We start from the raw sequence: 24,328 nt of genomic DNA on the forward strand, positions 1-24,328 counted from the left end.
GGGGCCAGAGGACAGAGGAGGGGAGAGGGGCCCGGAGAGAAGCCAATGGACAGAGGGGGGCTGGGGCTGGGGGTAGCAGATGCCCAGCTGGGAGCAGGGGGGTCGGGGCTGGAGGGGGGGAGCAGGCAGAGCCCCCCTGGCTGCAGGGGGACTGGGAGGTGCTGGGCTGAGGGAGGCCAGGCCGGGGGCCGGGGAGATTCCTGTGCCGGGGTCAGACGCTGGCCGAGAGTCGCTCCGGGCTAGAGAACGGGGGAGATTGTCCCCTTGGGGGTGCGGCCCCGGGGCCCAGAGCGAGGGGACTCCCTGGGGGGCCCATGGCAGAGCCAGACGTGCTGAGGCTCAGAGAGATGCGGCTCCAGGAGGTGGAGGGGACCCCGAGAGTGGCCCCCCGAGAACGGCTGCCGCTCTGAAGGGGGCTCGGCCCACGGGGCCAGGAGTGGGCACCATCTGTGAGTGGGTGACAGTGCCCCACTGATCCCCCCCAGGCCCCTGCCCCCTCAGCTGAGCCCCCACCCGCCTAGCGCCCCCCCAACAGATCCTCCCCAGACCCCTGCCCCCCCGGCACTGCCAGAGGAGAGCAGCTCCCCCCCCAGGCCCCTGCCCCATGGCGCCCCCCAGCACAGCCAGGGGAGAGTGGCCCCCCCCATTCCCTCCCCCAGGCCCCTGCTCCCTGGCCCTGCCAGAGGAGAGCAGCCCCCAGGCCCCTGCCCCTGCGCCCCAGCACTGCCAGGAGAGCGCCCCAGGCCCCTGCCCCATGGCCCCGGCACTGCCAGGAGAGCGCCCCCCAGGCCCCTGCCCCATGGCGCCCCCCGGCACTGCCAGGGGAGAGCGGCCCCTGCCCAGCCCCCACCTGACGGCAGCCGCGCGGGCACTGCAGCATCCACGTCTTTATTGTCTCCGTAATTAACCGCGGTTCACGTCACAAACACATTAAATGCCCCCGAGTCGGGGGCCAGAAAAGTGCAGTCAGAATATCCTACAGCCCCCGAGAGCCCGACAGAGAGACCCCCCTGCGCACAGGGGGGGGGTATTGGAGACATGCGGGGGGGTCAGAGCAAGCCGGAAGCAGAGCATGATGGGTAAAGGAGCCAATGGCCCATGGGGGAGGTGGGAACCTCACAGAGATGAATAGGTGCCCCTCACTCCCGACCCGCAGCCCCCAAGCCCTGCCGGTGCCCCTCACTCCCGACCCGCAGCCCCTGCCAGCCTGGGCCTGCCCCCAAGTCCTGCCGGTGCCCCTCACTCCCGACCCGCAGCCCCTGCCAGCCTGGGCCTGCCCGTGTCCCTCCCTCCCAAACCACAGACCCCCACCCTGCTGGTGCCCCCAGCCCAGCCCAGCCCAGCCCCTCACTGCCGACCCCCAGCCCAGCCCGTGTCCTCACTCCCGACCGCCCCAGCCCACCCCCTTTCCCGCCCAAGGCCCCTGGGGTGGGCTGCAGTTCCCCTCCCACCAGTGGAGGCAGCACCACGAAATCTCACCTCTTTCCCCTGCTTCTTAAAGGGCCAGTTACCCACCCCCAAATCCCTCTAGCAGGGGTGAAGGCTGAGGGGGAGCGTGACATGAAGCTGAGGAGGGGAGAAGGTAGGGGCAGGGATGCAGAGTATGGGGTGGGCAACAATGTGGGGAAGGAGCCAGGGGCAGTGCCCCTGCCAGCTGGGAGGGCTAAGGGCAGATGGGGCAGAGGAGATAATTACCTATTACCGGAGCTGGGGGCAGAGGTCGGGGGGCAGGTTCCCCGCTGGGAAGGGGAGGGCTGGGGACAGACCTGGGGGGGGATGTAATTACCCATTAGCAGAGCTGGGGGGGATGGGAGGGGCTGGGGGGGGGTAATTACCCATTAGCAGAGCTGGGGATGGGAGGGGCTGGGGGAGCTAATTACCCATTAGCGGAGCTGGGGGATGGGAGGAGCTGGGGGGTTGTAATTACCCATTAGCAGAGCTGGGGGGATGGGAGGGGCTGGGGGGTTGTAATTACCCATTAGCAGAGCTGGGGGGATGGGAGGGGCGGGGGCAGGGCTGGGGGGCAGAGGCTGCCGAGGGGTTATAGTTCCCACCCCCCACGTAATGTCCACGGGGGGAACCGGGGGGGCAGCGGTTGAAGCAGGAGCATGGGGGGCCCTGGGAAGAGGCAGGCCCCGCCCCCTGGCGCGGCGCCCCGGGGCTGTCAGGGGGGGTCGGCGCCGTTGGGGGCGGGCGGGGGGAGGGGGGCGCACTCCTTGCTCAGCCGCACGATCTCCTGGGACAGGAGCTCCAGGTGCTGCAAGAGACGAGAGACAAGAGAGGGGGGCGAGGGGCAGAGAACCCAGGAGTCCGAGGGCCCCGGCCCAGGCCCCGCCCCCGGCCCCGCCCCTCACCTTCTGCAGGTGCATGTTCTTGGTGAGCTGCTCCTCCAGCAGGTTCTGCAGCTTCTTGTTCATCTCCCGCAGGTTCTCGTCCCCCGGCTTCACCAGGTCCCGCAGGACGCTGCCCAGGCCGCCGCGCTCCAGGGGCCCGTGGGGGGCCGAGACGTCTGGGAGGACGGGGGGGTCAGCCGGCCGCCGGGTCAGCCCCTGCAACGCCCGGTCAGCCCGCCCCGCCCAGCGAGCCTCAGAACGCGCCGCCCCGCCCAGCGAGCCCCCACAACCGCCCCGGGGCTCAGCCGGCCTGAGTCCCCACAACACACTCAGGAGGCAGCTGGCCCCAGGCAAGCAGCTCGGAACAGACGGGGACCCACCCCTAGGCAGGGGGGGAGTGAGCCAGAAAGAACGAACCCAGGCGTCCTGCCCCTCCCCCTGCCAGCCTAACTACCTCCTCTGACCACCAGCCCCCCCTCCCCTCCCAGAGCCAGGAGAGAACCCAGGAGTCCTGGCTCCCAGCCCCGCCTGCTCTAACCCAGTGAACCCCACTCCCCTCCCAGAGCCAGGAGAGAACCCAGGAGTCCTGGCTCCCAGCCCTCCCCCCCTGGGTTCTCTCCCTGGCTCTGGGAGGGGAGTGGGGGCTGGGAGCCAGGACCCCTGGGTCCCCCCCGCCCAGGGCAGGACAATGACAGAGGAAGGGAAGCTGGGGAGGTATTTTTAGCCCTCATTAAACATTCAGGGACGGAGCGGGTGGCTGCCGAGCCAAGGGGAACACGACCCCGCAGCAGCTATTTATACCTGGCGCTGAGCGCCAGCGCCGCCCGCACGCCCGGCTCCCCACCCCAGAGGTGGCTGCGGCTCCCTCCCCACCCCAGAGGTGGCTGCGTCTCCGCGCCGGGGGCTGCTCCCCGCCCTGCCCCAGAGGTGGCTGCGTCTCCGCGCCGGGGGCTGTCCCGGGTGCCGTTGTGTGCGGCGGCTCCCCGGCTCCCCACCCCAGAGGTGGCTGCATCTCCTTGCGGGCATGGCTAGGCGAACGCTGGCCTGAGCCCGGGGCTGAGCGCGGAGGGTGCAGCCCTGCCCCCTGCGGAGGACAGACGGAGATGATCTAACTTGGGGACCCCGGGCAAACGCTGGGCTAGCCAAGTCCCCCAGCCCCAGGGCCCAGCCCCCCAGCGCGCCACTCCCGGGGCTGCCCCGTGTTCCAGGGAGCTGCTCCCACCCCACTTTGCGGGGGATGCGGCGCCAGCTCTGAGCCAGGCTGGCTGGATTCCCGAAGCCGCCTCTGGGCCAAGGTGACCCCGGCTGGAGGGAGCGGGAGGGGAAGCGCCCGGCAGACCTTGAGGAGCCGCGGGACGGGGACAATTCCAGGGCGCAGGGAACAGGACACGGGGCCTTTCCCCTGTAGGGGGCACCGGCCCCAAATTGCCCCATGGCAGGGGGGCAGCTGGCTCAGGGGGGCTTCGCTCGCAACGGAAGTGACTTGGAGAAAACGAATAGGCCGTGGGGACCGAGGAACAGCCGCACAGAACAGCGCCCTGGGCGGCTCACTCAGTGCCGACATGCAGCCACCTCTGGGGTGGGGCAGCCAGGGAACAGCTGCACAGAACGGCGCCCGGGGTGGCTCGCTCAGTGCCGACATGCAGCCACCTCTGGGGCAGCGCAGCCAGGGAACAGCCACACAGAACGCTGTGCGGGGGGGGGCTCGCTCAGTGCCGACATGCAGCCACCTCTGGGGCAGCGCAGCCAGGGAACAGCCGCACAGAACGCTGTGCGGGGGGGGGCTCGCTCAGTGCCGACATGCAGCCACCTCTGGGGCAGCGCAGCCAGGGAACAGCCGCACAGAACGCTGTGCATGGGGGCGGGCTCGCTCAGTGCTGACATGCAGCCACCTCTGGGGCAGCGCAGCCAGGGAACGGCCACACAGAACGCTGTGCGGGGGGGCGGGCTCGCTCAGTGCCGACATGCAGCCACCTCTGGGGTGGGGCAGCCAGGGAACGGCCACACAGAACGCTGTGCAGGGGGACTCCCTCAGTGCCGACATGCAGCCACCTCTGGGGTGGGGCACCCAGGGAACAGCCACACAGAACGCTGTGCGGGGGGGCGGGCTCGCTCAGTGCCGACATGCAGCCACCTCTGGGGTGGGGCAGCCAGGGAACGGCCGCACAGAACAGCGCCCTGGGCGGCTCACTCAGTGCCGACATGCAGCCACCTCTGGGGCAGCGCAGCCAGGGAACGGCCACACAGAACGCTGTGCGGGGGGGCTCACTCAGGACGGGAGGGGGGGGGATGCAGTGGCCAGACTGGGGCAGACCAAAGGCCACTCAAGCCCAGTGTCCTGTCCACCGCCAGTGGCCAATGAGCCCCTCAGGGCTAGAGGGGGTGACCAGCCTCCCCCCCCCCCCCCCGCAGCCCCCAGCCGACGTCCTGGACGGCCGACACCCACACAATCCTGCTGCTGCCCCTCACTCCCGACCCGCAGCCCCCCTGCTAGTCCAGCCCTGTCGCGCCCCCCCCCCCCACACACCTGAACTCACCCGGGGGGGGCGAGTGGGTGAGGGTTTTCCCAGCATGCCATGCAGCAGGACTCCCCCCCAGAACGTCTGGGACGGCTGCTGATGAATCCACCCCCCGCGCCCCCTCCCGGACACCGGGGTTCTCACCAATGCGACTGTCCATGACGTAGGTCTCGATAATGGCGCTTTTCCGGCACAGATCCGCCGCCATCGAGGAGCTGCTCACCTCCAGGTGCTTCACCTGTGGGGGCAGGTCAGAGCGCGAGACGTCGCCCCCCACTCCTGCCCCGGCGCCCCCAGCCCAGTGCCCCCCCCCAGCAGGGCGGGGCTGGTACCTTTTCCTCCAGCATCCACTTCTCCTGCTGCGTCTCCGCCAGGCGCTGGAACAGCTCCGAGATCTCCTCGTCCGACAGGTCCGCGGGGCGCTGGGACTGGGGGCTCCCCGTGTTGGACTGGGGGGGGGGCAGAGAGGGGGTTTGCAAAGGGGGCGGGGCATAGGGGTGGGGAGGGGAGGAGCCCAGGCATGAGGGGCGGGGCTAGCAGCAGAGGCCACGCCCCCTGGGCAGGGAGGGAGTAGGAAGGAGCAGCAGGCAGCTGAGAGCCAGAACAGGAGGTCCCGCCTCTTTAGGAGGGAGGGGAAGGAGCATGGGGCGGGGCTTGGTCCACAAGAGGCCCCGCCCCCGAGCAGGAAGCCCCACCCCTCACCTTGGTGCTGCCGGGCCCAGACCCCTCCTTCATGGCCTCCCGGTAGCTGAAGGACGAGATGCTGCTGCTGTCGCCCGTCTGCGCCCGGCTGGGGGAGCTCATCTCGGCCAGAACCAGCTCCTCGAGCCCTGCGGAGACAGGGCATGGGACCCAGGACCCAGGACCCAGGGACCCCCCACGGCCCAGCAGGGGCTCCCCCCCCCCAGTGAGGGAATAATTCACAGCCCACATGGGGTGGGGGCTGCGATGCTGCATGGGGCCAGCGAGCCCGGTGCTGAGATGCAGCCAGCTCTGGGGTGGGGCAGCTGGGGACCAGCCGCATAGAACACTGCGGGGGGTCGGCGTGTCTGTCTGCAGAGATTGGGATTTGTGCTCCCCCCCAGCGCCCGGAGAATTGCGCTGCAATGTGCCGGGGGGGGGGCACAGCTGGCGAGTGGGAGAGACGCAGAAACCGGCACCGATCCCAGGGCCAGTTCCCAGCGAGCCAAGGAAGCTGCTGGAAATAACCTGACCCTGAGGGGGGCCCCCCTCCCTCCCCGAGATCCAAATCCAGCCCTGAGCCTGCTGCAGTCAGGGAGTGACACCAGATTAGCCCCCACCCCCAAGAGCCCCCCGGCTACCGACACTACCAGGAGTCGGCCTCCTGGGAATCCGCCTTGGAGCTTCTCGACGGCAGCGGGTGAAGCGCGGGGGCCTCGCGATCATGGGGAGACAGGAGCCGCCGCCGCCCCATGTTTAACCCACCGGGGCAGACGCCTGCAGTGCCAGGAGCCGGGGAGAGAACCCAGGAGTCCGGGCTCCCAGCCCCCCCCCCCACCCCCGCACTGGGGGACAGAAGTTGAGGGGCTCGTTAAGCCAGGGGACGGTTATTCCGCGGGAGATAAAGGCTCTGAGCTCCTGATAAATACGTTTCCTTTCACTGTGTTTCTTTGCCATGGGAATTAATATTTCATGCCCAGAACCGTATTTAATAGTCCAGCTCCCCGCGGCAGCGAGGGCGGCACGGAAACGGCGCGCGCCCGGCGTTAATATTTGATCTCCACTTCTCCTGTCACAGCCAAGTGAAAAGCAGAACGATTTTGCCTCGGGGGCGGGGAGGGGGGATTTTGTGTGTGTGTCTCTCTCTCTCTCCTCTCCCCCCCCCCCCCCCGCACCCCACACAGATTCAAGGAACGGCCCTGCCCCAAAAGCCCCCAGTCAAACGCACCCTCTCTGGGGCGCTCCCTGCTATAAAGCTTGCTGAGTTCTTGGCCTTCTGGGCCATCCTGCGGCGAGGAGTTCCGCAGGCTCCTCCTTTGAAACTGCCCCTCCCCCTTCTGTGAAGCCTTGGCCGACTGGAGAATGGGGGGGCTGCCCCCTAATGGTGGAAGGGGGAACATCGCCCCCTACAGGGCGCAGCCTAAGATCACTTCAGATTCACTGTGCAGCTGTTTCCCAGCTGCCCCGCCCCAGAGGTGGCCGCATCTCAGTACCATACTTGTGCAAAGGAGCTTGGGAAGGGACTGGAGGTTGAGGGCAAGGTCCCGTGTCCCGTTCCCTGCCCCCCTGGGCCAGCCAGTCCCTGGTGCCGGATGGGGTGGGGGGCCCAGTGTCCCACCCCGCTCACCCGTCCGCGTCTTGCTATTGGTCAGGATCTCCTGCAGCCGCTCCTGCAGCTTGTCCGCCCGCTTCCGCTCCACCTGCAGCTGCCGCTTCAAGTCTTTGAGCTACGGAGAAGGGGGCAGAGCATTGAAAGGGCCGGCGGGCCGGGGGGCCACGGGGCCCGGAGCGCAGCCCTGTGCCGGGCAGGGGGCGCTGGGGGCAGCAGGGGGCCAGCTGGAGGGGCCGGGGGGCTCCATGACTGCAGAGCATCGAGCTGCGTCACAGCAAGGGGGCGCCCGGGGGAGGGGGTGGGGATCAGGACTCCTGGGTTCCTTCGGCGGGGCCGGAACTCGGGGGCCACTCACTGCAGCGCTGCCTTTCTTCTCCAGGATGCGCTGGCCGTCCACCGTGTCCTTCACCTCCTGCCAGAGACGAGGCTGCGTCAGTCTCAGCCCAGCCCCACCCCGCCCCACCCCACCTCAGGGGGCTCCGGGCTCCCCCTCACCTGTCGGAGGCGGCTGATCGTGCCCACGTGCTCGTCCCGGGAGCTCTCGGCCGCCCGCAGCTGCTCCCTGGCAGCATCCACCTCCTGGTCCTTTAGCTGAAGGGAGGAACAAGCAGCCAGGGGGTAAAGGGCTGCCTGTCCCACAGAACATGCAGCCGCCTCTGGGGAACCGCCGCATATAACACCCCAGCGGGAGGCTCCCTGGCTGGGAGACGCCGCTGCCCCCGGGGAACCGCCGCGTGTAACACCCCAGCGGGAGGCTCCCTGGCTCGGAGACGGAGACGCCCCCGGGGAACCGCCACGTGTAACACCCCAGCGGGAGGCTCCCTGGCTCGGAGACGCCGCCGCCCCCGGGGCGAGGCAGCTGCCGGTCGTACCTTCAGCTCGGCCGCGTGCTGCTCCTTGCACACTCGAAGCGCCTCTTCATGGTCCCGTTGGTGCTTTTCAATCAGCTCCTGCAACACAAGAAAGACGCCCCGAGTGAGAACGGCCGGGGATATGGGGGGTGGGACCGGGCGCCGGCTCCCTCCAGGGGGCGCCGGCTCCACCCGGCCCCAGGGCAGGGGACAGGAATGGGACCCGGGGCCTCTCCCACCTCCGCTTCCTTGAGCCGCCGCTCGAACCAGCCTTTGGCCCCGTCCATGGACTGGATTTGCAGGCGCAGCTCCTCCACCGTCTGCTGCGAGCTCTCCAGCTCCCGGGTGCGGGCCTGCGGTGCGGGGAGAGGCACCATCACCGCCTGCCCTCACACTGAGGGGCCGGGGGCTTCGCGTGACCCCACCCAGCTGGGGCAGAGCCCAGGGGGCTGAGACGCAGCCAGCTCTGGGGCGGAGCAGCTGGGAACAGCCACACATAACGCCCCATGGGGAGGGCTCGCCTGGTGCTGAGATGCAGCCAGCTCTGGGGCGGAGCAGCTGGGAACAGCCACACATAACGCCCCACGGGCAGAGCAGAGCAGCGGTGTGTAAAAATTCTGGCCCCCAGAAGTGCCCCCCCGGCTCCCTACCCCCCACACCCAGCACCTTCTCCTCCTTGAGCTGCCCCCGCAGCGCCTCCTCGTGGCGTTTCTTCTCCTCGTGCACCTGGCGCAGCTCCCGCTCGTACTGCGCCCGGACGCTCAGCACCTCCTTGTCGTGCTGCACCCGCAGCGCAGCCAGCGCCTCCTGGTGGCGGCTCTTCTCCTGCTGCGTCTCCACCGCCAGCGCGTCCAGCAGGGACTTGCGCTTCTCTGCGCTCTGCGGGGAGCCCCACGGCCTGAGCCCCACGGCCTGAGCGACCCCCAAGGTCCCCGCTGAGCCCCCCCCAGAGCCCCACGGCCTGAGCCCCCGAGACCGGCCCCCCAGAGCCCCCTGAGACCGGCCCCCCAGAGCCCCCCGCTGAGCCCCACGGCCTGAGCCCCCGAGACCGGCCCCCCAGAGCCCCCCGCTGAGCCCCACGGCCTGAGCCCCGAGACTGGCCCCCAGAGCCCCCGCTGAGCCCGCGGCCAGAGCCCCGAGACCGGCCCCAGAGCCCCCGCTGCGCCCCGCGGCCAGCGCCCCCCGAGACCGGCCCCCCAGTGTCCCCGCTGAGCCCCGCGGCGAGTGCCCCCCCGAGTCCGGCCCCCCAGAGCCCCCTGAGACCGGCCCCCCAGAGCCCCCCGCTGAGCCCCACGGCCCCCGCTGAGCCCCCAGAGCCCCGAGACCGGCCCCCCAGTGTCCCCGCTGAGCCCCCCGCTGAGTCCCCGAGACCGGCCCCGCAGTGTCCCCACTGAGCCCCATGGCCAGAGCCCCCAAGACCGGTCCCCCGAGTCTGGCCCCAGCACCCCCGCCCCACCCCTCACCTTCCTGGCCTCTTCCAGCTCCACAACCAGCTTCTCCTTCTCCTGGGCCAGGGCCTGCAGTTGCTCCAGGAGGCGGCTGTTGGCTCGGATGGATTCCTGGGGGGGGGCACGTACCAGGCCCCGATAAATCCGCTGCCCCGACAGCACAGCCAGGCCCGTCTCCCACAGCAGCCGGGGCGCCAGGGCCTGACCTCCAGCTGCTTCTCTGGGCAGGCGGCCGCCCCGGGGCGAGGAGTTCCGCAGGTGAACGCAAGAGCGCGGCCTCCCGTGGGCATTAACCCAGCAGCCCCCCGGGTCGGGGATCCTGCACAGGGCGCAGCAGCCTGCTCCTCGATCGGGAACGCGGCCCCATGAATAACCCAAACCGCCCCCCCCCACGGGCGTCCCGTCTCCCCACACCTGTAGCTGGGTGTCGAGGTCGTCCCGCTGCCCGGCCAGCGCCTCCTTCTCGCTCTGCCTCTGCTGCAGCTCCAGGCCGAGCGCCGCGCTCTGCTCCCGCAGCAGGTTCAGCTCCTGGGTCTTCGACGTCTGGATCTTAACAGCGGGAGCGGAGAGGGGAGGGGAGGAGAGGAGAGGCCGCTGGGCCTGGGGAACTACCCGCCACCGGCCCGTGTGCGGCAGCCCGACCCCCGCCCCGGCCAGCAGCCCGACCCCGCCCTGCCCCCGGCCCGGGGAACTACCCCCCCACCCCCGGCCAGCAACCCAACCCCCGCCCCGGCCTGGGGAACTACCCCCCCCGCCCCCAGCCAGCAGCCCGACCCCCGCCCCGGGAACTACCCCCGCCCGGCAGCCCGACCCCGCCCGCCCGAACTACCCCCGCCCCAGCCCGACCCCGCCCGGGAACTACCCCCGCCCCAGCCCGACCCGCCCCGCCTGGGAACTAACCCCCCGGCCAGCAGCCCGCCCCCGCCCCGCCCCCGCGGTGCTCGGCCTGGGGAACTACCCGCCACCGGCCTGCGGGCAGCAGCCCAACCCCACCCCACGGCGCTCGGCCCGGGCTAGTCAATTCCAGCCTCTCCCAGGACAGGAGCTGGGAACCTGCCCTCGGCCACGGAGCCCCACACCATGGGAGGGGTCCCCAGTAGCTGAGCGCACCAGTGACTGGGATCAGAGCACGGGGCGGGCGCAGGCTGGGGGGGGGGGCAGAGAACAGACCAGACCAGAGGGGCCGCGGACGCCAGACGCGAGGAGAAAAGAATCCAGCAAGCAGGAGAACCGGGGAATTCAGTGCAACAGCCTCGCAGGCCGAGGGGTGGGGAGATGCAGCTGCCTCTGCAGTGGGGAACAGCTGCATATAACAGCTCCCTGGCACCGAGATGCAGCCGCTGCCGGGGCGGGGCAGCACTTGAGAGTTTTAGGGCAGGCAGCGAAGGCGAATCGCAGACCCAGATCAAACCCCACCTGGGTGCAGGACGGGAGCAGAGGCCCCCAGCTGAGAGTCCTGCCGACCCCCCACCCCATGGTGCCCCCCAGTGCCCAGCCCTGCCTGCCGGGGGAGACGCCCCCTGCCCGCGGGTACCTGCTCGAGCGCCGCTAGATTGGTTCTCAGGGCCTCGTTCTCAGAGAGAATCGTCTCTACGTTCTCCTGGGTCTGCGCGCTCTGGCAGGCCGCCTGCCCCGGGGGCACCGCGCGGGGAGGGGGGACGCCAGAGACAGAGGCAGGAAGAGAAGAGACGCAGGTTAACACGCAGAACGGCCGAGGAGACGAACAAGGGCTATGCCCCAGCCGTGCCTCGGTTTCCCCAGCTGCACCTCACGTGACACCACTGCTCCCCTGCGGCTGGGGCAGGGTGGGGCCCCCCAGCGAGGTGCCATTCGCACGGGCAGCAGCCAGGGGTTCAACCCCACCACGAAAACAGCCGTGAACCGCAACATTCAACGCGGGAGCCGGGTCAGCGCGAAACGTCAAATCAACGTCGACCCCCAGAGCGACGGGAAACGCCGCCGCCCGCCCCGAAGCGCCGCCGCCCCGAAGCGAGCGCCCCGAAACGAGCCGCCGCGCCCCGCCTTGAACGAGCCGCCCCGCGGTCCCGGCGCCGCAAAACGCAACGGAAAAATCGAGCAGAAGGTAACGAAGGAGCCAACAGCTCGACACAAACCGCAAGAGCCCAGTGGAAATGGGGTGAGGGACTCGGCAAACGCAGCCACACTGGAAACTGCCGCGACCCCCCCCCCCCGGGGGCGAACGCCAGGCCGGGCCCCACAAACCCCCCCCCCAGGGGCGAACGCCGGGCCGGGCCCCGCGACCCCCCCCCCCCGGGGCGAACGCCGGGCCCCGGGGAGCGCACGCCACGCAGACGAGCGAAGGCCCCGGGAGGGGCTGGAGTGAACCCGGGAGGGTAGAGAAGGGGGGGGGGGCGGGGCGAACAGCTGCTACCCTTGACACAGCCCTGGGGGGACCAGATCCCAGCCCCCACCCAGGGAACCCAGGAGTCCGGGCCCCTCACCTGCTCCTGCAGGGCGTGAAGGGCGTCCGCGTGCTCCCTCTGGCGGCTCTGCAGCTGCTCCCGCACCTGCGCGGCGCTCTGCGGGGAGAGGGAAAGCGGCTGGGAGAGAGCCCCCCCAAAGCATCCCCTGAACCCCCCAGCCCGGCTCCTCCCCACCCCCACCCCCCCACCGCTCACCTGCCCAGAGCTCTGCGGGGAGAGGGGGAGCGGCTGGGAGAGAGCCCCCAAAGCATCCCCTGAACCCCAGCCCAGCTCCTCCCCACCCCACCCCACCGCTCACCTGCCCGGCGCTCTGCGAGAGGGGAGCGGCTGGGAGAGAGCCCCAAAGCACCCCTGAACCCCAGCCCGGCTCCTCCCCACCCCCACCCCCCCACCGCTCACCTGCCCGGAGCTCTGCGGGGAGAGGGGAGCGGCTGGGAGAGAGCCCCAAAGCATCCCCTGAACCCCCAGCCCGGCTCCTCCCACCCCCACCCCACCGCTCACCTGCCCGGCGCTCGGCGGGGAGAGGGGGCGCGGCTGGGAGAGAGCCCCCAAAGCATCCCTGAACCCCAGCCCGGCTCCTCCCCAGCCCCACCGCTCACCTGCCCGGCGCTCTGCGAGAGAGGGGAGCGGCTGGGAGAGCCCCACAGCATCCCCTGAACCCCAGCCCGGCTCCTCCCCACCCCCACCGCTCACCTGCGCGGCGCTCTGCGGGAGAGGGGAGCGGCTGGGAGAGAGCCCCCAAAGCATCCCCTGAACCCCAGCCCGGCTCCTCCCACCCCCACCCCACCGCTCACCTGCCCGGCGCTCTGCGAGAGGGGGAGCGGCTGGGAGAGAGCCCCCCAAAGCATCCCCTGAACCCCCAGCCCGGCTCCTCCCCTCCCCCCCACCGCTCACCTGCGCAGCGCTCTGGGAGAGAGGGGAGCGGCTGGGAGAGAGCCCCCAAAGCATCCCCTGAACCCCAGCCCGGCTCCTCCCAGCCCCCACCGCTCACCTGCCCGGGCTCTGCGGGAGAGGGGAGCGGCTGGGAGAGAGCCCCCAAAGCATCCCCTGAACCCCAGCCCGGCTCCTCCCCACCCCCACCGCTCACCTGCCCGGCGCTCTGCGGGAGAGGGGAGCGGCTGGGAGAGAGCCCCCCCACCGCATCCCCGGAACCCCCCGCCCGGCTCCTCCCCACCCCCACCCCCCCCCCGCTCACCTGCCCGGAGCTCTGCGGGGAGAGGGGGAGCGGCTGGGAGAGAGCCCCCCCCAAGCCTCCCCTGAACCCCAGCCCGGCTCCTCCCCACCCCCACCGCTCACCTGCCCGGGCTCTGCGGGAGAGGAGCGGCTGGGAGAGAGCCCCAAAGCATCCCCTGAACCCCAGCCGGGCTCCTCCCCACCCGCACCGCTCACCTGCCCGGCGCTCTGCGGGGAGAGGGGGAGCGGCTGGGAGAGAGCCCCCCCAAAGCATCCCCTGAACCCCCAGCCCGGCTCCTCCCCACCCCCCCACCGCTCACCTGCCCGGCGCTCTGCGGGGAGAGGGGGAGCGGCTGGGAGAGAGCCCCCCCACACCATCCCCTGACCCCCCCAGCCCGGCTCCTCCCACCCCCACCCCACCGCTCACCTGCCCGGGCTCTGCGGGAGAGGGGAGCGGCTGGGAGAGAGCCCCCAAAGCATCCCCTGAACCCCAGCCCGGCTCCTCCCACCCCCACCGCTCACCTGCCCGGAGCTCTGCGGGAGAGGGGAGCGGCTGGGAGAGAGCCTCCCCAAAGCATCCCCTGAACCCCCCAGCCCGGCTCCTCCCCACCCCCCCACCGCTCACCTGCCCGGAGCTCTGCGGGGAGAGGGGGAGCGGCTGGGAGAGAGCCCCCCCAAAGCATCCCCTGAACCCCAGCCCGGCTCCTCCCCACCCCACCACTCACCTGCCCGGAGCTCTGCGGGAGAGGGGAGCGGCTGGGAGAGAGCCCCCCCAAAGCATCCCCTGAACCCCCAGCCCGGCTCCTCCCCACCCCCACCCCCCCACCGCTCACCCGCCCGGGCTCTGCGGGAGAGGGGAGCGGCTGGGAGAGAGCCTCCCCAAAGCATCCCCTGAACCCCCAGCCCGGCTCCTCCCCACCCCCACCGCTCACCTGCCCGGAGCTCTGCGGGGAGAGGGGAGCGGCTGGGAGAGAGCCCCAAAGCATCCCTGACCCCCAGCCCGGCTCCTCCCCCCCCCCCCCGCTCACCTGCCCGGAGCTCTGCGGGGAGAGGGGGAGCGGCTGGGAGAGCCCCCAAAGCATCCCTGAACCCCAGCCCGGCTCCTCCCCACCCCCACCGCTCACCTGCCCGGCGCTCTGCGGGGAGAGGGGGAGCGGCTGGGAGAGAGCCCCCAAAGCATCCCCTGAACCCCAGCCCGGCTCCTCCCCACCCCGCCCCCACCGCTCACCTCCACGGCTGCCTGCAGCTCCTGGTGCAGTTTCTGGTTGCAAAGCTGCAGCGATGTCAGCTCCTCGGCTTTCTGCTGCTGGACCTCGGCCAGCTTGGTCCTGGAACAGCAGAGACGGGTCCCCGGACTCAGGGGAGAGAACCCAGGAGTCCTGGCTCCCAGCCCCCTCTCTAACCCACCACCCCCACTCCTCCCAGAGCCAGGTATGGAACCCAGGAGTCCTGTCTCCCAGCCCCCTCTAACCCACCACCCCCACTCCTCCCATAGCCAGGAGAGAACCCAGGAGTCCTGGCTCCCAGCCCCCACCCCCCGCACTCTAACCACTACTCCCCACTCCCCTCCCAGAGCCAGGGAACGAGACAAACGTTTACCCATTTACTTTACGCCCCGGGGTTTGGGGCCGCGGGCCTGCGGGGGAGGAGGTTCGGGCCGGTGGGGGGGGAGGTGCGTGTGCGCGGGAGGGGTTCGGGGGAGGTTCAGGCCGTGCAGGTGCGTGTGCGCGGGAGGATCGGGGGAGGTTGCGGGCCGGGCGCGAGTGCGTGTGCGCGGGAGGGGTTCGGGAGGTTCGGGGCCGGGCGTGGCGAGGTGCGTGTGCACAGGGAGGGGTTCGGGGGGGGGTTCGGCGGGCCGGGCCGTGCGAGGTGCGTGTGCACAGGGAGGGGTTCGGGGGGGAGGTACGGGGGGCCGGGCCGTGCGAGGTGCGTGTGCACAGGAGGGGGAGGTTCGGGGCCGGGCCGTGCGAGGTGCGTGTGCGCGGGGAGGGGTTCGGGAGGTTGGGGCCGGGCCGTGCAGGTGCGTGTGCGCGGGAGGGGTTCGGGAGGTTGGGGGCCGGGCCGTGAGGTGCGTGTGCGCGGGAGGGGTTCGGGGAGGTTCGGGGGCCGGGCCGTGCGAGGTGCGTGTGCGCGGAGGAGGGTTCGGGAGGTTTGGGGCCGGGCCGTGCGAGGTGCGTGTGCACAGGGAGGGGATCGGGAGGTTCGGGCGGGCCGTGCGAGTGCGTGTGCACAGGGAGGGGTTCGGGGGAGGTTGGGGGCCGGGCCGTGCGAGTGCGTGTGCGGGAGGGGTTCGGGAGGTTGGCGGGCCGGGCCGTGCGAGTGCGGGCCGGGCGTGCAAGGTGCGTGTGCACAGGGAGGGGTTCGGGGAGGTTCGGGGCCGGGCCGTGCGAGTGCGTGTGTGAGGCGGGGGGGGCACGCCCGCTGGGGGCCGGGCTCCGGGCTCCCGCCCAGGGGAGCTGGACGGCTGCAGCCAGCGGGGCCCGGGCGGGTTCTGGCCCTTGCCCGGGGCCCGTCTCACCTGCTGTCGTTGTACAGAGCCTCCTTCTCCGCCTGCAGCCGCCGGAAACTAGGAGACAAAACACCCCGTCACCCCCCCCACCCTGGTTCTGGGGTGCGGGGCCCGGCCCCCCCTCCAACCACCAGAGCTGGGAGAGAACCCAGGCGTCCTGGCCCCCAGGCCCCGCTCCCCTCCCCTCCCCGAGCCGGGGAGAGAACCCAGGGGTCCGGGCTCCCAGCCCCCGCTCCCCTCCCAGAGCCGGGGAGGGAACCCAGGCGGCCGGGCCCCCAGCCCCTGCCCCCCGCCCCCCCCCGAGCCGGGGAGAGAACCCAGGCGTCCGGGCTCCCAGCCCCCGCTCCCCTCCCAGAGCCGGGGAGAGAACCCAGGCGTCCTGGCCCCCAGGCCCCGCTCCCCTCCCCTCCCAGAGCCGGGGAGAGAACCCAGGCGTCCTGGCCCCCAGCCCCCGCTCCCCTCCCCTCCCAGAGCCGGGAGAGAACCCAGGCGTCCTGGTCCTACCTCTCTTGCTTTTTCTTCAGTTTCTCATTGAGCTGCAGAGAGGAGGGAGACGCCGTCAGGAAGGGGTCACCACAGCCCCCCCCGACCCCCCCACACCGGGTCAGGGATCCGGGGTCCCACTCACCTTATTCAGCTCGTCCTGAAGCCGGGAGATCTCGGCCTGCTTGGCCGCCTGGGGAGAGAGCAGGGGGGGGGTCAGACCCATGGGAGCCCCCAGCCCCGACCCCCCCCCCCCCCGGCCGTGCCCCCCACTGCCCTCCAGGCCCTGCAGCTGCTGCGTCAGCAGCTTCTTCTCCTCCCGCTCGGTCGCCCACTTCAGCTCCCGCTCCGCGGGCAGCGGCTGGCAGGGCCCGGCCCCGGCCCCGGCCTCCCCAGCGGGGCCCGGAGCTTGGGGGGCGGCCCCCTGCCCCTCGGCCTGCCGGGCCGCCTCCTTCTCCAAGCGCTCCTGCAGGGCTGTGGGGAGCCGGTTACTGGCCCGCGCCCGTCCCCCGGCGCCCGCCCCACAGCGCCCGCCGGGCCCCCAGCCGGGGGAGAGCGGCGCCCGTCCGTCCCAGCGCCCACCCCGGCGCCCGCCGGGCCCCTGCCGGGAGAGCGGCGCCCGCCCGTCCCCCAGCGCCCGCCGGGCCCCCTGCCGGGGGAGAGCAGCACCCGCCCCACGGCGCCCGCCGGGCCCCCTGCCGGGGGAGAGCAGCACCCGCCCGTCCCCCAGCGCCCGCCCTTCCCCGGCGCCTGCCCCCCCAGCGCAGCCCTGCCTGCATGTGAGAGCATCCCTGCCTCTCTCCCCACCCATGGCCCCCCCAGCGCCCCGCTGGGCCCCCCAGCCTGCCCGGACCCCCCAGCCCCCAGCGCCCCGCCACGGCCCCACAGGCTGCCTGGCCCCACCTGCACGGGAGATCACCTCCAGCTCTCTCCCCACCCCCAGCCCCACCCCCCCACCCTGCTCCCCCCAGCCCCTGGCCCTGTCTGCTGGGGCGAGCACCCCACCCACGGGTGAGTGTCGCCTGCCTAGACCTCCCGGCCCCGGCCCCGCCTCGGGGCGAGCGCCCCCCCAGCGCCAGGTTACCTGCCACGTTCCGTTGCAGCGCCGTGTTCTCGGCCTGCAGCCGCAGGAGCTCGGGGGGTGGGGGCCCGGGGGGCGGGGGCCCGTCCGACACGGGGCCCCCCCCCTGCATCCGCTTATTGTCCGTCTCCAGCTGCTCGACCTGGGAGCAGAGCTGGGGCGAGGGGAGCAGAGGAAGGGGTCAAAGGTTAACCAATATCGCCCCCCTCCCCGCAGGGGAACCTTAGGGGCTCCTGGGCAAACTCTGGGGGATGTGAGAGCCCGGCCCCCCGCCCTTGCTCCCCCCCGGTGACCCCAGACCGCCCCGCCCCACGAGCCGAGCTCCCGGCGAGCCTGGCCCCGGCGCGGTACCTTGCCCAGCTCCTGCAGGAGGCTGCTGTTCTGGAGCCGGAAATCCTCGTCCTGGCTCTGCAATTTGCTCTGCAGCATCTCGTTCTCGCTCAGCAGCGCCTCCACCTCCTGGGGGGGGGCACAGGCCGGCTGTGAAACCCCCCTGGGCACAGAGCCCCAGCCTGGACACCGGCTGTTAACCCCCGGCACAGAGCCGCCCCCAGCCCAGACCACCCCAGGCACAGAGCCGCCCCCCCAGCCCCGACACCGGCTGTGACCCCCCCCAGGCCACCAGCTCTGCCCCTTGCCAAGATCCATCCCCTCCCCCCACCTTCACACACTCACCCAACTCTCCCCCCGATCCCTAGGCCCCCAATTCCCTCCCGCCTCCTCCCACCGAGTCCCAGAGCCGGGCACCCCAACAGCCTCTGGGAGGGGAGTGGGGGCTGGTAGTTAGAGCCGGGGGGGCTGGGAGCCAGGACTCCTGGGTTCTCTCCCGGCACGGGGAGGGGAGTGGGGGGCTGGTGGGTTACAGCAGTGGGGCCTGGGAGCCTGGACTCCTGGTGCTCTGCTGCTGCCTCCTATGTGGCTCACTTAACTGTGCCTCAGTTTCCCTGTCTGGAACCCAGTGACAATCGCACCGGCCTACAAGCGCAGCTCAAGGCGTTTGTAGACGGTGAAGCCCCCAGACGCCCCGGTGACGGGCCTCACGCCAGTCCCGGTGACAGAGAACCACCCTTCCCGCTCCGCCGCCGGGCCAGCCTCACCTGAGCTTTCTTGCTTTTCCCCAGAGCCTAGAGACAGCGAGAGAAGGGAAGAGTCAGTAACTAAACGCCGCAGCCCCTCAGCTTCCCTCCCTCCCACCCACGCCCGAGGCGGCTCCAGGCGAGTCATCCCAGCGTGGTGTTATGTGCGGCTGTTCCCCAGCTGTCCCGCCCCAGAGGTGGTCGCATCTCAGCGGCAGGTAAGTCACCTCCATGTGGGGTTACGCGGCTGTTCCCCCGCCGCCCCGGCCCTGCATCCTCCAGCAGGTGAGGCGAGCAGGGCCCTGGGGGCAGCGCGCCGAGGCAGGAGCGGGGCCCCAGCGCTCCCCAGGTCGGGAAGGGCAGGTACCTTCTGAGCCTTGGCGAGCTCCTTATCCAGAAAGGCCACACGCTGCCGGAGCCCGGTCAGTTCTGTGGGGCGAGAGACCAGGTGAAACACCACGGCCGGGGGGTGGGCGCCTCGGGGGCATCACAGACTCTCCAGGCGGGAAGGGGCCCCGGGAGGGATCAGTCCAGCCCCCTGCTCAAAGGGGCCCCACCCCAGGCAGATCTTTACCCCAGATCCCAGTGGCCCCCTCAAGGATTGAACTCACAGCCCTGGGGTTAGCCGGCCAGTGCTCCCACCACCGAGCTCTGCCCCGCCCCCCCCCGCCGGCCCCCACCCGGCCCCAGGGCAGGGACTGGCTGGGAGGCAGGGAATGGGGCGGGGGCCTGTCCCCTCTGGGGGGCGCCGGCTCCTCCCCGGCCCCAGGGCGGGGACTGGCTGACTCAGGGGGTGGGGAATGGGGCAGGGGCCTGTCCCCTCTGGGGGCGCCGGCTCCCATCCGGCCCCAGGGCAGGGACTGGCTGGCTCGGGAGGGACGGAGAGAGGCTGGGCAGCGGTAGCGGCCGAGGCCACGGCCCCCCCCGGGTGAGAATCGGCCTCAGCGTCCCCCCCCCCGCCCGCCCGTTACCGGCGCCGGTTTTCCGCAGCTCGTCCGACAGCTGGTAGTTCTGGGTGCGAAGCTCCAGCAGCTGCGCCTGGGCACAAACACACGGGGTCAGAGCGGGGGCCCGGACGCCTGGGTTCTCCCGCGGGGCGGGGGTCAGAGCGGGGGCCCGGACGCCTGGGTTCTCCCCCCGGCGCGGCGCGGGGGGGGGTCAGCGCGGGGGGGGCCCGGACGCCTGGGTTCTCCCCGGCGCGGGGCGGGGGTCAGAGCGGGGTCAGAGCGGGGGGGGCCCGGACGCCTGGGTTCTCCCCCCGGCGCGGGGCGGGGGGGGTCAGAGCGGGGGGGGCCCGGACGCCTGGGTTCTCCCCCCGGCGCGGAGCGGGGGGGGGTCAGAGCGGGGGGGGCCCGGACGCCTGGGTTCTCCCCCCGGCTCGGGGCGGGGGGGCCCGGACGCCTGGGTCCCCCGCACCTGCAGCCGCTGGAACTCCTCCGCCGACAGAGCCTGCGCCATCTTCCGGCCCCCGCCCGTCGGAGGACAAAAAACCGCCGCCCGCCCCGGCCGTGAGCGTAGCGGTGCGGGGGACTTTAAGAGCGGAGCATAGAGTTGCCGGGGGAGGCCGGCGAGAACGTCGCCCGGAAGCAGGAAGTGGAGACCATAGAGAGGAGCCGGGCGCCGCCAGGACGGGCGGGAGAGACAGTCGCGCTCAGCGGCCGCAGGATCATAGAGTCGCGCTCTTCGCCCCCCTAGGAACCGGAAGTGAGGACCATAGAAGCGCAGAGGCTCAAGCCGGAAGGAGAGACCATGGAGTCGTGAGTGACAGAGCGTCGCCCGCCGAAAGGATGCGAGGACCATAGAGATGGTCGGCGCGCGAGAAGCCGGAATTAGTGACCATAGAGCCACGAGGGACAGAGCGTCGCTCGCTGAAAAACCGGACGTGGCCATGATAGACATTATGGCGCCACCCGTGGGCAGAGCGTCCACTTGTGAGCCCGGAACCGCAGTGACCATAGAGACGAGGGCAGGGAAGGTTACCCTCTTTGGTCCTCCAGCGCCCCCTCCCCCTCCCTCATTGGTGCCACCCATTAATTAGGATTAATTAACTAATAATTAGTGACTGCTGGGCTGCCCCTTTCAACCCACCCAATGCCTAGGTCCCTTAATTAGCGCTGATGAGCCAGCCCCCATTAGCTAATTACCCGATTAACGAAGCCGGGCCCAGTTAACGAGCCAGGCTCCCCGTGAGCCCCAGGCTAACGAGTGAGGCTGCGGCACTAACGAGCAGCCAGGCCCGGGGGGCTCCCAATGAACGAGCCCAGTGCCGGGTGCGGATTGCGGGAACATGGGACTGGCCCGCGGTGCCTCAGTTTCCCCTCTGCTCCGAGCCCGGGGGCGGCCTTGGGGCGGGACGAACTGGCTGAGACCCGCCCGGACCCGGGGGAGCTGCCCCTGCCCCACGGGCGGGGTCCTCGGAGAACGCCGGGGGGCTCGGCCTGGCTGCGTCCTCCCGGCCTGGGGGCTTTGGGCAGAGCCGCACATGAGCCATGGCACCGGCAGCCCCCTCGAGCCCGATCCCCGGCAGCCGGGCGCTGGCGACCGCCCGGGTCCAGGACAAAGAAACCGGGCGGCGTTATACACGGCTGTGCCCCGGTGGTGCCCCAGAGGCGGCTGCATCTCAGCGCCAGAGGAGCCGTTCTCCTGCAGCGTTATACACGGCTGTGCCCCGGTGGTGCCCCAGAGGCGGCTGCATCTCCGTGCCGGCTGAGCCGTTCTCCTGCAGCGTTATACACGGCTGTGCCCCGGTGGTGCCCCAGAGGCGGCTGCATCTCAGCGCCAGAGGAGCCGTTCTCCTGCAGCGTTATGCACGGCTGTGCCCCGGTGGTGCCCCAGAGGCGGCTGCATCTCAGCGCCAGAGGAGCCGTTCTCCTGCAGCGTTATACACGGCTGTGCCCCGGTGGTGCCCCAGAGGCGGCTGCATCTCAGCGCCAGAGGAGCCGTTCTCCTGCAGCGTTATACACGGCTGTGCCCCGGTGGTGCCCCAGAGGCGGCTGCATCTCAGCGCCAGAGGAGCCGTTCTCCTGCAGCGTTATACATGGCTGTGCCCCCGTGGTGCCCCAGAGGCGGCTGCATCTCAGCGCCAGAGGAGCCGTTCTCCTGCAGCCTTATACACGGCTGTGCCCCGGTGGTGCCCCAGAGGCGGCTGCATCTCCGTGCCGGCTGAGCCGTTCTCCTGCAGCGTTATACACAGCTGTGCCCCAGCACCCCAGCCCCAGAGGCGGCTGCATCTCTGTGCCGGCTGAGCCGTTCCACTGGTGCCCCAGAGGCGGCTGCATCTCAGCGCCAGAGGAGCCGTTCTCCTGCAGCGTTATACACGGCTGTGCCCCGGTGGTGCCCCAGAGGCGGCTGCATCTCAGCGCCAGAGGAGCCGTTCTCCTGCAGCGTTATGCATGGCTGTGCCCCGGTGGTGCCCCAGAGGTGGCTGCATCTCAGTGCCAGAGGAGCCGTTCTCCTGCAGCGTTATGCACGGCTGTGCCCCGGTGGTGCCCCAGAGGCGGCTGCATCTCTGCACTGGGCAAACCATCGCTGTGTCACCCGTGCAGGGCGTGTGCATTCGGACGGACTCCTGGCCCCAGGGCTCACCCCCACACATGCCCCCTCCATTCCTGGCCTGATGCGGGGTGGGGCCTGGGGGCTGGACCCGGGAGGAATTGAGGGTATTTATAGTGGGTTAACTAGGGCCAGGGAGAGCCCCCCCAAGCGCTGGGACGAGATAAGAACCCCTCTGCCCCAATCGTCCATGGGTCTGCGAGGGCGGCCCCCCCGCCCCCTCCCCCACGGGAACGGGGGGCGGGGGGAAGACACTGCAGCTGGGCCCAGGGGTCTGTCCCCAGCTCCGGGAGGGGAGTGGGGTCTGGTGGTTAGAGCAGGGGGGGCTGGGAGCCCGGACTCCTGGGTTCTCTCCCAGCTCTGGGATGGGGGTGGGGTCTAGTGGTTAGAGCGGGGGGGGCTGGGAGCCAGGACTCCTGGGTTCTCTCCCTGGCTCTGGGATGGGGGTGGGGGCTGGGGGTTAGAGAAGGGGGGGCTGGGAGCCAGGACTCCTGGGTTCTCTCCCAGCTCTGGGAGGGAGGTGGGGTTTAGTGGTTGGGGGGGGGGCTGGGGGCCAGGACTCCTGGGTTCTCTCCCAGCTCTGGGAGGGGGGTGGGGGCTGGGAGCCAGGACTCCTGGGTTCTCTCCCAGCTCTGGGAGGGGGGTGGGGTCCGGTGGTTAGAGCAGGGGGCGGCTGGGAGCCGGACTCCTGGGTTCTCTCCTTGCGAGTGGGGGGCTTCCATTGGGGTGGATGCAGCCACAGTCCTCTAGGCGATTCCCCCTCCCAAATATCCTGTGCTGGGGGGTCCCTGCGACACCCCCCCCAACAGGAGACCCCAGACCTCACTTCTTCCAAAGAGACTTTATTGAACTGTCCCAGTTCCGCCCCCCGCCCCGACCCCAGGGGGCTCCCCATTGGGTGGGGGCGTGGCTTCAGCAAAGGAGGCGGGGCTGCTAGCACAGCCCCCCCCTCGGCCAATGAGGGGGCTGCGTTTGGGGGGGAGCCCCCTCGTCTGTCTTCTCCTGGCCCCCACTGCTCCCAGCTGCACCCCCGGGGGGCTCCCCCGCCTCCCTGCCCTTGGGGGCGGGTCCAGCTGTATCTCTGAGTCCTGGGGGTCCCCTCGGGGGGGTCCTCGTGCCCCCCGCCCCGGTCAATACGAGGCCACACAGACCATCTCGTCGGCCAGCTCGTCCTCGGCCCGCGAGCGGAACGGCTCCTCGTCGCTGTACAGGGGGGGCCCCTCCCCGTCGCTGCCCAGGGGCCCCCCGCGCCCCCCGGCGCCCCGCCCGCGGCTCAGCAGGTCGGAGGCGGCGCTCTCCATCTCGGCGATGGTCATGTGACAGGCGTCGGCGATCTCCCGCTTGGCAAAGGCCACGAACTTGGGGTCCCGGGCGTAGAGCCCCAGGCCCTCCGAGATCAGCACCTGGGGGGACGGGGGGTCAGAGAGACGGAGGCGCCCGCCCGGCCCCCCAGAGCCAGCCGGCGCCCCCGGAGGGGACGGGCCCCGTACCCCATTCCCGGCCCCCCCAGCCAGCCGGCACCCCCCGGAGGGGACGGGCCCCGTACCCCATTCCCGGCCCCCAGAGCCAGCCGGCGCCCCCCGGAGGGGACGGGCCCCATACCCCATTCCCGGCCCCCCAGCCAGCCGGCGCCCCCCGGAGGGGACGGGCCCCGTACCCCATTCCCGGCGCCCCCGGAGGGGACGGGCCCCATACCCCATTCCCAGCCCCCAGAGCCAGCCGGGGCCCCCGGAGGGGACGGGCCCCGTACCCCATTCCCGGCCCCCAGCCAGCCGGGCCAGCAGAGGCGGGCCCGTACCCCATTCCGGCCCCCAGCCAGCCGGCGCGCCCGGAGGCGGGCCCGTACCCCATTCCCGGCCCCCAGCCAGCGGGGCCAGCAGGGGCGGGCCCCATACCCCATTCCGGCCCCCAGCCAGGGGCCAGCAGAGGCGGGCCCGTGCCCCATTCCTGGCCCCCAGCCAGCCGGGGCCAGCAGAGGACAGGCCCGTACCCATTCCCGGCCCCCAGCCAGCCGGCGCCCGGAGGGCGGGCCCGTACCCCATTCCCAGCCCCCAGCCAGCCGGGGCCAGCAGAGGGACGGGCCCTGCCCCATTCCAGGCCCCCAGCCAGCCGGCGCCCCCGGCGGGGACGGGCCCAGTCCCCAATTCCCGGCCCCCCGAGCCAGCCGGGGCCAGCAGAGGGGATGGGCCCCATACCCCATTCCCGGCCCCCCCAGCCAGCTGGGGCCAGCAGAGGGGACGGGCCCCATACCCCATTCAGCCCCCAGCCAGCCGGCGCCCCCCGAGGGGCCGGGCCCCACCCCCCATTCCCCGCCCCCCAGCCAGCCGGCACCCCCGGAGGGGACGGGCCCCATACCCCATTCCCGGCCCCCCAGCCAGCCGGCGCCCCCCGGAGGGGACGGGCCCCGTACCCCAGTCCCGGCCCCCCCGCCAGCCGGGCCCGGAGGCGGGCCCGTACCCCATTCCAGGCCCCCAGCCAGCCGGCGCCCCGGAGGGGATGGGCCCGTGCCCCATTCCGGCCCCCAGCCAGCCGGGCCCGGAGGACGGGCCCCATTCCCGGCCCCCAG

General features: G+C 71.6%; 2 protein-coding genes across 3 annotated transcripts in view; both read right to left on the minus strand.

Annotated features, from left to right (window-relative positions):
• Positions 1-1,940: 1,940 nt before the first annotated feature.
• On the minus strand, positions 1,941-19,924 carry GRIPAP1 (GRIP1 associated protein 1). 2 transcript variants are annotated; one of them, XM_039509823.1, is made up of 26 exons: positions 19,627-19,924; positions 19,182-19,248; positions 18,578-18,639; positions 18,232-18,258; positions 17,486-17,593; positions 17,138-17,288; positions 16,331-16,527; positions 16,199-16,246; positions 16,075-16,106; positions 15,580-15,627; positions 14,290-14,389; positions 11,907-11,984; positions 10,979-11,071; positions 9,859-9,993; positions 9,460-9,555; positions 8,663-8,875; positions 8,236-8,349; positions 8,018-8,095; positions 7,641-7,736; positions 7,501-7,557; positions 7,161-7,260; positions 5,555-5,682; positions 5,185-5,301; positions 4,997-5,090; positions 2,355-2,509; positions 1,941-2,257 (listed from the first exon to the last, which is right to left on the minus strand). In XM_039509823.1, the coding sequence occupies exons 1-26, from the start codon at positions 19,666-19,668 to the stop codon at positions 2,165-2,167; spliced, it is 2,529 nt and encodes an 842-aa protein (XP_039365757.1). In that variant the 5' UTR covers positions 19,669-19,924; the 3' UTR covers positions 1,941-2,164. The 2 variants fall into 2 exon arrangements, with proteins under 2 accessions (XP_039365757.1, XP_039365758.1); XM_039509824.1 differs by lacking the exon at positions 10,979-11,071.
• A 2,658-nt stretch (positions 19,925-22,582) lies between these two features.
• The window catches only part of CACNA1F (calcium voltage-gated channel subunit alpha1 F), a 64,847-nt gene continuing 63,101 nt past the window's right edge, over positions 22,583-24,328 (minus strand). Inside the window, 1 exon segment of the mRNA XM_039509858.1 lies at positions 22,583-23,165. Within this exon segment, the coding sequence (XP_039365792.1) occupies positions 22,893-23,165 (273 nt within the window). The 3' untranslated portion in view covers positions 22,583-22,892.

This window comes from Mauremys reevesii, linkage group 22, assembly GCF_016161935.1.
Source record: "Mauremys reevesii isolate NIE-2019 linkage group 22, ASM1616193v1, whole genome shotgun sequence".
Taxonomy (NCBI): Eukaryota; Metazoa; Chordata; order Testudines; family Geoemydidae; genus Mauremys; species Mauremys reevesii.